General features: G+C 46.5%; 1 protein-coding gene across 1 annotated transcript in view; it reads left to right on the top strand.

The window, feature by feature from the left end:
- The window catches only part of cdon (cell adhesion associated, oncogene regulated), a 32,908-nt gene extending 23,198 nt beyond the window's left edge, over window positions 1-9,710 (top strand). The window contains exons 10-19 of the mRNA XM_037077176.1: window positions 357-473; window positions 1,134-1,337; window positions 2,316-2,497; window positions 3,211-3,316; window positions 4,546-4,668; window positions 4,922-5,113; window positions 5,624-5,919; window positions 6,013-6,092; window positions 7,056-7,318; window positions 8,942-9,710. Coding sequence (XP_036933071.1) covers window positions 357-473; window positions 1,134-1,337; window positions 2,316-2,497; window positions 3,211-3,316; window positions 4,546-4,668; window positions 4,922-5,113; window positions 5,624-5,919; window positions 6,013-6,092; window positions 7,056-7,318; window positions 8,942-9,096 — 1,718 coding nt within the window. The 3' untranslated portion in view covers window positions 9,097-9,710. The remainder of the gene's footprint in view (window positions 1-356; window positions 474-1,133; window positions 1,338-2,315; window positions 2,498-3,210; window positions 3,317-4,545; window positions 4,669-4,921; window positions 5,114-5,623; window positions 5,920-6,012; window positions 6,093-7,055; window positions 7,319-8,941) is intronic.
- Window positions 9,711-12,081: the final 2,371 nt, after the last annotated feature.

Consider the following 12,081-nt stretch of genomic DNA (forward strand, 5'->3'; position numbering starts at 1 on the left):
TCGAAATTGTCTATAAAAAGTATATTTCTGTTCATGTTTCCTGTTTCAAAACAAGGTCAGAAATATTATTCTGGATGGAGAAATGTTAAATTCAAAGTCCAAACGCTACAAAGTGTATGTAATTAAAAACCTTGAAGACCCTGATAACTGCAGAGTTGTCAAGTGGAAACCTGAAACCTCGCCCTGATAAAAACCCAGAACAGCTCCGGAAAAACCAGGAGGAACTTTAGATTCCCGAGCCGACATCCGGAGCCGCTCCGTGTGCCGCTTTCTGTGGAACTGATAGCCCTGAAGACCTGTCGGGCCTTGTTTTTCTTATCCCCTGCTTTTCCTTTTTTTTTTTTTTCCTGCTTCAGAGAAGAGCCCCACCTCCAACAAGAATCCCTCCAAGCCTCCTGTCATCTCCGCTCCCCCCAAAGCTCCGGAGGACAAAACCCCCAACACGCACTTTGGTGTCGTCATACACGACAGAGGTAAGTGTAGCAGACGCGCTCGGCGACCGTCTGCCGAGTCCCGCTGTGTTCGCTGCTGCCGCTGCTGCTGCTGCTGGACTCTGTGCAGACGACCACTTGTGGGGATGTTTCTGAGGAAATCGCGGGGCTTTTCTGTCGTGGAGATGGTTACAGTGGAGTTCATGACCGGGCTGTGTTGAATAGATCTCAGAGCTTCATGTTCAGATGTGGTCTGCTTTGTTTCTTTCTGGCTTGAAGTACAAACAGTGAGACGATAGTTGACACCCTGTAATGACTCTTTGGATGAGGAATGCTGTAAGCTGTGAGATAGGCTCACATCTCAGTGTGTGTGTGTGTGTTTGGATCTGTGTGTGTGTGTTTGATTCACATTTCAAGCAGGCCGACTTTGCTGAAACTCACTTTTTCACTAACCCTCTCTCCTTTTTTCTCTCTCTCTCTCTCTGTCTCTCTAACATTGTGGCTCAGAGCCCAGGCAGTAAGTACACGTTACTCCACGGCATGCCGCTTCAACCGTGATGTGAATTCCTTCTTTCTTTTTTGCTTTTTTTTGTGTGAACTCGCTCCATCCTTTTTATATGAGCTGCAGTGATGACGGTTCGTCAGCTCTCTGTTTCTCTGCTCGACTCAAAAGATGTATTCCTTGTTTGTTTTCTGTCCCAGTTCCCGAGGCACCTGATCGGCCCACCATCTCCATGGCGACTGAGAGTTCGGTGTACGTCACCTGGATCCCGAGAGCCAACGGCGGGTCCCCGATCACGGCTTTCCGAGTGGAGTACAGGCGCGGCCGCAGCGCAGAGTGGGTTGTAGCTGCGGACAACATCTCGCCGCTCAAGCTGTCGGTGGAAGTTCGCAATCTGGAGCCTGGTGAGATTTCATGATGTTCAGAACTTTTTTTCTCTGCGGTCCAGTGAACCACGGGACGATTCCTCTGCACAGACGAGGGTTTCTTGATCTTTTCATTATTAAGAAAAAAATGGGAAAAAAGATAGATTGCTGTCTGTCTCAATCATCCTGAATCCATCACCTACACAATCACTCATGATCGCTGAATTCTTTGCTGTGGGTAAAAAAGGGAATCCTGCAAACTGGACGTGATGATAAAGGCTTCAGGAGAAAGCTTGAAAAATGCTTAGATTTTACTGTTAACCTGCTTTATGAACAGTATTTAAGTTTATTCATCGGTAGAAGGAGAGCAGAGATTCTTCTGCCGTAACTTCACGTTCTGCCAAGGTGCACGGAGAGGGGAGACGTCTCCACAAGCACTTGTAGCACGAGTGCTGCTGAAGTGTTTGACCTTTTCAGTTTATTTATTAGTCACAGACAAACAGTGGGCCGACGTGTTTAAAGCATGCTATCACTGGTTTATAGCACGACGATAATATCAGTTTTGCAGCTTGTTTTTTTTTGTTTTTTTTTCACTGTATCACAACATTTGAACACTGCAGATAACAGAATAAACACTTCAAATAGAATAAAGCTGGGATGCTTTTTTTTCCCTTACAGGGATAAAATGGAGGAGCGTGTTGTATCGTACCAGGATCCAAACTGACTTTCAGTCTGCCGTGCTAAAAAAAGAAGGGATCCTGAGTGTTTAAAGGGCGTTTTTACCTCACAAGAATAAAACAGTAGAAACATTATAATATAATATTTAAATACTAACACTGTTTTTGCTTGAAACATCTGGTGCGTCAACTACATTTAATTAATTTCTGCCATCTGTTTGCACTTCAGACTCAAATTAATCAGGCAGCAGAACACAAAGCTGGATGTGATTCACTGTCAGACATCACAGGATGTTACCGCTGAGCACCCCTCCTCTGTAACACTGCGTCTCTCTGTCAGGCTCCACCTACAAGTTTCGCGTCGTGGCCATGAACATGTACGGCGAGAGTCCTCACAGCATCCCCTCCAAGCTGTACCAGGTGCCACAGGCCAGCCCGCGGATCGCAGACCGCCCCGTGGTCGGACCGCACATCTCCTCCACGGACGCCATCAGCGACACGCAGATCATGCTGCGCTGGACTGTGAGTACACACTGACACACGACACCCAGAGGACCGGTGACGCTTTTGTTATCGATTAATCTGCTATTTAGTCTATAAAAATGTCCAAAAACAAAGTCATGCTCATCACATATCCCCCAGAGCCCCAAAAGACGTCTTCAGATTGCTTCCAGAACCAGCAAACCTTTTGGCGTTTTTTGAGTTAAATGCCATCGACTTACAGGCCTGCCCGCCCAAATCTTATTATTATGTTTTATTTAACTTCCACCAGCCATGACGAATTAACTCGGGGTGATGAAGTGGCTTTTCTCCTCTGCTTCACCTGCGATCAAGCTGCCGGTGGGTTCTCGGGCATCTTGAGACTCAATCAGGCCTTTAATTGACCCGCTGTGCTGATTACAGCTCCGCTCTAACAGAGATTAAGAGGTCCTGTCCGTCTGCGTTTTTTTGATTCCGCTCTCTTCAAAGCGCGTTTCTCCCGCTCACAGCCAAGATGGATGCAGATAGTTCCCCGCATTTACCTAACCTCAGTCACTCTCATTATGTCCCGAACTTTCAAGACAGACAGTGCAATCACCATCTTGCTTCCAAGTCGTGTACATCTGCTGATAACAAGCCCGGCCATTAGTTGCTGGAAAATTTCCTCTCTTTTGTATAATAATTGCCAAGGAAGATTGCTGCAGCCTAAACGTAATCTTTTTTTTTTTTTTTTTCCCCAATTCCCCCCCGTGCAGTATAGTCCCTCGAGTAACAACAACACTCCGATCCAGGGCTTCTACATCTACTACCGGCCCACGGACAGCGACAATGACAGCGACTACAAACGAGATGTGGTGGAAGGTGAGTGGAAATGCTAATATTAGTGTTTGCGCGTGCGTGTTTCCACTGCAGATCGAGTGTGTGGATGTTTGTCGACAGACGGGAGGGGTAATGGATACTCGGTGTCGGCGGTGGGGTCGGAGTGAAGAGGGGGGCATTTCTGCCCGTTTGATTTATAGGGAATGCTGTCCCTGGGCAGCAGGGCTTTCTGAAATCTGTTTTTAATAAATGGTTGCCAGAGCTGAAATATGAGCCCGGCCAGAGGAGAGGGGCTCAGGTTGCCGGGTGGAATGCTAACAGTGGAGCCTGGTACAGGAAGAGAAGGAGGGACGTCCTCTCTCTAACGTCTGACCGTCTAGATTTCCAACAACTCCTCGCCATCAGCATCAGCAAGATTCACTTTCACTGTGCTGTTTTGTGTTTTTAAATCTTCCTGGAAAATTAAAGACTGGCACCATTTCTATCTGCTCTTACATCTCCATTAAAGACTGAAAGAAACTAATTTCAGTCCTAAAACTGTGACGAGGGAACCGGATGTGCAAAGACGCAAACTCACTTTTGGGTTTACTGCTCAATCCTGTGGCTCTTTTATCATTTGAATGGTGTATTGATGTCATTTTTTTGGGGTGTGTGTTTGTTATTGGTGCTTACTTTATCCCTGTCAGTCCCAATAAGTTAAATACAGCACGGTGTAGGTTTGTTTACTGTTCCCTCTCGCAGCAGTTCAGATCTACATCGGGGGGGAAAAAGGAAGCACACGTGCAGCGATTAATTCTGAACAAAACGCAGCGAGAACCACTTTTTTTTTTTTTTTCCTTTCAGCCTCATTTGTTGGAAATGTAGCATTTCCATGTTGTAGATCTGCGTCTCATCTGTGATTTCAGAGCACGTAGCGGTGTGATTGTGTGTGGTGGAGTGTGTGTGTGTGTGAATACTGGAGGCAAGCCAGGACAAACATGAAGCTGCCATATATGGAGCTCGTCTAGAGTAAAGCAACTGTCTGAGCCCTCGTGGGACTGACGGAGTAAAAGAGACGGGAGGGTGGGAGGAGGAGGAGGAGGGTGAATGAGTGAGGGAGCATGAAAGAACATGACCTCCATGGAAGTGTGAGACATGAGGAGAGGGAGGAGAAGTGAGTTTGCACAGGATCTGGAGCAATCTGAGTCAACACCGGCTCACAGAGGAAGTGATTTCTTACTTTTAGTCTTCTTTTTTTTTTTTCTCCCCTCTCCTCTTTCTCTTCTTCTCAGGTGTAAAACACTGGCACATGATTGGTCACCTCCAGCCCGAGACGTCCTACGATATCAAGATGCAGTGCTTCAACGACGGGGGGGAGAGCGAATACAGCAACGTCATGATCTGTGAGACCAGAGGTAAGGAAAGCACAAAGAAGTGACTCACGCGTTGACAAACCTCCAAGCGGTCCAGGCATGTTTGTGCGAAGGCTTGCAGCTTTAATGGCGGGTCTGATCGCCATAATTACACAACATAAAGCGCTGAGTTTTATGAGGCTGACAACAATGGTTTGCATTTTGTACTTTGGTGCTGTGTTATTTTTTTTTTCCCCCTTGTTGCTAGCGGGTAAAAAGCTGTTCCTCACGCGCCCCTCCTCCCTCTCTGTTGCAGCCCGTCAGGCCCCGGGGTCGCCCAGCCAGCACCCCATCACCCCGCCGGGCCCCCACATGCCGGAGCCGCCCAGCCCACCTGGAGGACTTCTGTACCTGATCGTGGGCTGTATTTTGGGGGTGATGGTGCTCATCCTGCTGGCTTTTATCGCCATGTGTCTGTGGAGGAATCGCCAGCAGAACAACATGCACAGTGAGTCCAGAGTCAAACCCAAATGTAGTATAACACACACACACACACACACACACACACACACGAAGAGTTAACTCCACATTAGTTTGTCTCATATTTACAGATATTTAGCCCCCAGGACCGCCTGTGAAGCATTTTCTAAGTGTTCATGGTGAATATATTGATCCCACAGCACTTGTAAAAGTGTTTGTCATTGTTGGATGGACTCTTTACCAGACTTCAAGGATCTGTTAATAGTTGTGGTTTTGCAGCTTAAAGATTTTGGTGGGAAAGCGAAGGTTGAGTCACAGGTGGGAACTTTCTGGAGTTTACCAGCAGACACCAGAAGTATCCATTAGTATCTGTGTTTTTATATGACTCGCAATGGTCAAAATATGTAATCTCACATGACGATGGACAGATATCGATCTTCACCTTCGTCTCTTTCTGTTGTTGGGATGAATTATTCCATTTAATCGACTTCCAAACCAACTCCTCCCTCTGTCCTCACCGTTCTCCTCTCTGCTGCAGAGTACGACCCTCCAGGCTACCTGTACCAGCCGGCAGAGATGAACGGCCATGTTCTCGAGTACACCACGCTGCCCGGCTCCGGCCGCATCAACGGAGGCGTCCACGGCGGCTACGGGCACAGCGGCCCCATCTTACCCCAGGGGTGCCATCACCTCCACCACAAACTCCCCAACGGCTTGGCGCTGCTCAACGGCACCGGCAGCCTGTTCTCACCGGGGCACCCACACAGCCACGATGGCACCCTGCCGCACAGCACCCGGGACTGCGAGCACTCGCACCCTCACCACCACCATAACGTGAGCCCTGAAGCACAAATACTGCCAAGTTGACATCAGCAGGGGTAAATTCGGTTTGTTTGTCTGAATGTGGCGTTTGTGTTCTCTCGTCAGGGCGGAGGCATGTACACAGCTCTCCCTCAGACGGAGTCGTCCGACTGTATGAGCTGTCAGAACCTCTGCAACAACAACAGGTGAGAGAAGAAGTTTTACTCTAATGTAATCTTTTACTTCGCTGTGGACATCTGAGACACATTATTTCTGTTTGAAGAAATCACGGTGTGAAATCGCCAAACTCTGCTTCATTTTGTAACTCATTCTATTTAAAAACGTTTCAGACAAAATGGGCGTAGCCAGAAGTTATTCTTATTTGCAATCCGCATTATTTGCTCGATTATCTGAGCCGTTTGTCACAAGAGCAACAGCGTTTACTGCAAACTACAGTCATTAGTGCCATTAGCAGGAAGTGCAACGACTTTAAGTTGTGTGGGAACTTTAAAATCTTGATGAAAGTCACACACACACACTGCTCCTTTTTAAAAATGTTTTTAAAAAAGGTGAAAATAAGAGAAGACGGAAAGGAAACACACAGTGCTGACATTTTCTGTGAGATGCTGCTGAGCGAAACACACACACACACACACACACACACAGTTCCCCTCCTGCTAGTCCTGTTTATGTACTTAAGGGTCCCCAGCATCACAGTTTACCCTGTGTGCACCCAGCCAGCGGACCTAATGAGCCCTGTGTTTATTTACCTCCGGCTGCTGGGAAAAGAGGGGGCGTGGTCACGATCCAATCGCGTACCGATGGAAGCCGGCTGAGTTCAGGGAAGCACGGAGGAGCTCGCTGCGTGTCTACGATGCAGACCGCAGTGTGTCACAGTCATTTAGCGGCAGTGAGAGCGGACCTTTAATCTCTGGGTTTTAACTGAGGAAAATGCGTTTTGCAGCTGTGTGAGGGCTCCAGTTGTGTTAGAGCTGTCCGGAGTATTAACACAAGTGGGGGTTTCTGTGTCTGGAGGAAAAAAAAAAAAAAACACCCCACAGATATCTGCAGAGGGAAGAAGATCCACTGAGAGCACTCAGCAAACGCGGGCATCTTATAAACGAACATGTCCCGCTCTTCTTTCCATCTCCCTCTGTCGCTCTGAGCAGGTGTTACAACAAGACCAATGGCACTTTCTCCAGCGGCACTCTGCCACTAATGCATCGCGTGGCGCCGTGCCAGCAGGACGGGTTGGAGATGCTGCCTCTGGGCCAGGTTTCGTCGCAGTGCCACGGCCCCGACGGCCAGATGCACTCTGGCGACCAGGGGGCCGACGCAGGGTACCAACCAGACGAGCACAGCGACTCCTCGCCCTCGCAGCATTCCTGCTGTCTGGTGGGGAACAATGAAAACTGTCCGGCAGACAACACTGGTGAGACACATTTTTATTCTAAATGCCCACAATATTTTTCCAAGTATTTTTCCCTCCTCCTCTCTCTCTCTCTCTCTCTCTCCCTGCTCTACAGAATCAGTAGATATTGGAGAAAGTATTAGATTCCTCCGCATCCTTCAGCTAATAATCATTCAGTTGAATCATGAGTTTCTAGAGTGTGATAGAAAACAGACTAGATCAAACGTCATCCATACTCATGTTTCATGGGGTCTCTGAATGTTGGCTTGCGACCAGAAAAGCGCCTCACGATAACTATAGAAACAAGACAGATTAACATAATTACATCAGACAGACTAAACGCGTCTCCATCAATCTATATGAATATACGAGTCATCAACCACATTGTGGCACGTTGTAATTTTAAGCTTAGATGGTCACAGACATAGTTTGGTATTTTGGGAAGTTTGCTTATTTGCGTTCTTGTCAAGAGTCATGTGAGAAGATTGAAAGACTCTCTTCTCTGATACATAAGATGCTAGCGGTTAGCCTAGCGTAGCATTAAGACTGTAAGGCCCTGTTCAGACTTGGCATTAACATCTATCCTGAGTGACTGAACCACAAGTGGACAGCTCTCGTTACAGGCGTGAGGACACATTTGAGATCCGATCACTCGGACCGTGTTGAAGTTGGTCAGGGCCGCGGTGTGACCCGATTCTTTTAGCAGTGTGTGCACACGTGTTCTGGGCCACGTTAGGGCCGAATACTCAGCTGACAACCTCCAAGAAACAAGGCAGAATGGATGTTACACTGTCTGATTTGTGCTCTTTTAACCAGCCAACGTCAGCGGCAGATCTTCGTGAACACACTATTGAACTAATAACCTTTTCTAATTTTAAAACCACACAATTTTGTGAGTTGTTGTGAACTTTTCATAGACAGCGTTTCACACAGTTTACTCAAATATTTGGGTCTTTCTGTAAATTTGGCAAGTGCTTCACTTTTCATTCTTGGTGTAAAAACATCATGTCCCTTTGGTCCAGTGACTCCTGTATTTATTTGTTAAAAAGGGCAGGGAAGTAAGATCTGGCATGGTCGGACTCCAGCCGTCTTACGGATGTTAATACCTGGTCTGAGCAGGGCCTAAAAGTCTTAGATAATTATCTGACGTCTTGTCATCACCCCGAGGTTGATAGCTAGTCAGCCGAGACCAAGAGCAAGTCTGTCACATGACCCTGAAAACTTCAACGAGTCATTTTTAAACATTGTTTTTTAGTCCCGTTCTAGTTAGCATTCTCGTGGCTAAAGCTTTATATTGTACCAAGTGAAATCTTCTCATCTGACTCTGGACAAGCAAACAAATCCAAGAAAGTCAAACGAGTCCATGAGGACATCAGAGCTACAAAACAAGTTCTCAGGCATTAAGTGAAAACATTTACATCCAGACCCTCATGGCTCAGAACTATTGTGAAATCGAACTCTGACATTTCTCCTTCCTTTGTGCCCTACCAGTAAGTTTTTATAAAATTACCCAGCCTCATGTTGTTTGCAGACAAACTATGCAGCATCACCACAAATTACACTGTGGGCCTCTCCAGAATCTGTTCTTGTCTTTTTTAATATGAAGTATAAACCAAAGACTCTCTCCCGTCTCCCTCTGTGCAGCCGAGGAGGAGCTGGAGTTGGTGGACACGGAGGGGCCTGTGGTGTGCTGGGAGAGTCTCGGCCTGCCAGACTTGGACTGTGACGAAAAGCCTGGGTGGATCTCCAGCAGCAGCCTGGCAGGAGAGCTGATCCAGCCCGGCCCACAGGAGGTCTGAACGCAGCCCACACACAAACAGACTCTCCCGCTGCCTGGAGAGTTCACAGAAAACCAGCAAAGAGTAAGAGAGAGAGAGACAGAGAGAGACTGGACCAGAGATATGTCACGGAGGACGGAAGAGGACCCGCGACGGGATAGTCAGAGACACTGCACGTTACGGTGACGAGGACGCAAACGTTTGGATCGACCGAGCTGAGACGAGCGACGTGGGAGAAAAAAAAAGCAAAAAAACAGAGCGACTACAAGAGACTGAGATGAAAGCCAGATGTAGAGAAACGCAAAGCGCCGAGGAAACGTTTGCTCAGAGGCTGAAACTGTATCCCACTGGAGGGAAAACTCTTATAAAAGATCGGAAAAAAAAAAAAAAAAAAACTCTTTAGATGACTTATTTATTTTTTGTAGTAGTAAAATATTATTTCATATGAATGTATCTGTTTTAAAGGAAAAAAAAGTTTGTCTTTTATATTATTTATGCCTTTTTGGATGAGAAATACTTTTTATTTTTTGTTGTCTTTTCGTCCCTCTGTGTTCCACTCGAGTGTGGAGATTAGCAAATGTCCGTGTAAAGTTTTGTAATAATATAAAGAGAAGATATGGAAGAGTAAACAACAACCTATTTCCCTGCTTCTTTTCCTCCCCATGCTTCACACGCAGCGCCCAGTGAACGATTGCCGCAGCGAGTTTCCCGGCCTCGGTCCAAACCCATCGATATTTCTGGCAGGTCTTTGATGTGGCTGTGATGGGCTGTTCCACTGCAGTGACCCCTGAACGGGGCGAACACTCCCTTCACTGTTCACATTAAGGCCGCTGCTCTTTGCTTCGCTGAATTCTTGATAGCTCATCACTTTACGCAGAATGCACTGTTGCCTCGAGAGCTCTGTTGACCCGCCGGCCCCAATCTGTTAGTGAAGTGGAGTGAAGTTACATTAAAACAGAATTGTTAAGTGTGGGCAGCCCTCGAACACAGATCTCTGCGTGTTTAAACTGAACACTGAATCGCTTTGAGATCATACAGATGGAGGTTCATGTGACCGGAAGAATCTGAGAACACATAATCAATTAATCCTTCAATCGAGCATTTGCTGGTTTGTGTATGTCAGTAAATGAAGAATCTCAAAACCCAATTTGAAGACAACATTTTGAGCATTTTAAACATTTTTTTTTTGATATTGCATAGACTCAGATTTAAGGATAATTGAAATGCTTGACCCGTAGAAAACTTAATCCTCCCTCATCACTGTGGTTGTCTCCAGATTAAAGGGTCAGTTCACCCAAATGATGGAATAACTTGACCCCTTTTAAAGCGGATGTTTTTCATTGGGAGTTAATCCCAGTGAGTGAACTTTAACTTGAATTTATCAAGTGTATGATTTATCAAGAGCTCAAGTGAGATGGTTTGATTTAAAGACACGAGGCAGCTGTGCTACTTTTAAGCAGTACACGCACAATTTTAACTCCACCTCAGTCAGACTCAGTTGGAGGCAAATCTCCAAATATTCTCACCTGTAACGAAAACCTTCTCCATGTGTGAATATCCTCTAAAAAAGTGGTGGTTTAGTTTGTCCACTCTGGGCTTCAGTAGCTGCAGGAACATGATGGTGCAGCATGGTGGACCTGCTCCCTCTGTAGATATAAAAAGCTAATTGTAAGGTAACAAAAACACAACAAGTCTTAGTTTCAGGTGATTGTTCACAAATGAAAACATGGTTATGAACATTATGTTCCATCTCTGCCAATAGATCCCAATAAATCCGACACACTGGACCTTTAAAAGATCACAAATTTGGAAGGTTGGCAGAAGTGGCCATCTGTTCCAGTTTAATGACATTACATTCCATGATTTCTGGGAACTGCGGGCTGAGCTGCCAGCTGTAAGCTGCAAACATGCAAAAGTTGTCTGGTGCAGCTTTAATATCTCGCTGTGAAGACAAAGCCGACAGCGGCGCGTTCAGAAGCAGGAGGAGCGGAGTGGAGCGATTCTGTCGGCCGGATGTGTGAGCGTCCTGCTGAGATCTCATTCATAAAACAGTTGTATTAAACTCCTCTCAGGTTTCAGCCAAACCCGCTCTCTGAAGATTTAAACCCTTCATTGGTTTTAAAATAATCTCCGTGGTGCGCTGGCTGATTGGAGTTGATAGGACGGCAGCGGGCAGATGACAGAGCTGGCTGTGCTTCACTGTGCTTTCCATGCCTGGTGCCTGTCTGCCTGTGTTTGTGCCAGAGGCGGCTGCCAGTCCTCAGGCCCCGGCTCGCCTGGCATCTCTCCTCCCTCTGATGGTATACGGGATATTCCTGGCACCCGGATTTACTCGCCTGCTGCTGAGGCGTGGCACTGCCTCTTCCGGCTGTTATTTTTAGTCTCGATGGAGACCGACGGCGTTCGTTCAGTTGACTTGACTTCAGCTCAGCTCTTTCCCAGGAATAGTTTAACTGAGTTTCTCAGTATTGTTTCTTTTTTAGCATTAAGATGGACACTGATTTGATTTTTGTTCCAGAGGTGGGGGAAAAATGACCGAGCCAGAATGATTGGAGGAACTGGCACGGCCTCGTTAAAAGAACAGTTCACCTAAAAATGAATATTCACTCAGTATCTACTCATAATCATGCTGATGGAAAGTTGGGTGAAGTTTTGTAGCCTACAATATATTTCTGGAGGAAAGCTGAGTTGCAACACCCTCCCAAACAACTGAAGGACAAATAAAAGGTTCAGTACAGCCCTGAGATCCCAGACAAGATGTTATTTACTCCCTTTTAAAGCTGAATTCTTCACTGCAGCTGCTGAGCGAGAAGTGTTAATGCAAAGCTGAAGGTCGACTGCATGTCAGAGATGTAACCGCTGCACCGCTCTCCTGTCGTGAAGCTCTAGAAATGTTTTGTAGACTTCCAAAACTTCACTCCAACTTTCAATCAGCACGTGGGTAGAGTAGATAATGACTGGATTTTCGTTGTTTGGATGAACTTTTCCTTTAAGTTTCCTTTCATG

The sequence above is a fragment of the Acanthopagrus latus genome, chromosome 2 (genome assembly GCF_904848185.1).
Source record: "Acanthopagrus latus isolate v.2019 chromosome 2, fAcaLat1.1, whole genome shotgun sequence".
NCBI classification, from domain to species: Eukaryota; Metazoa; Chordata; class Actinopteri; order Spariformes; family Sparidae; genus Acanthopagrus; species Acanthopagrus latus.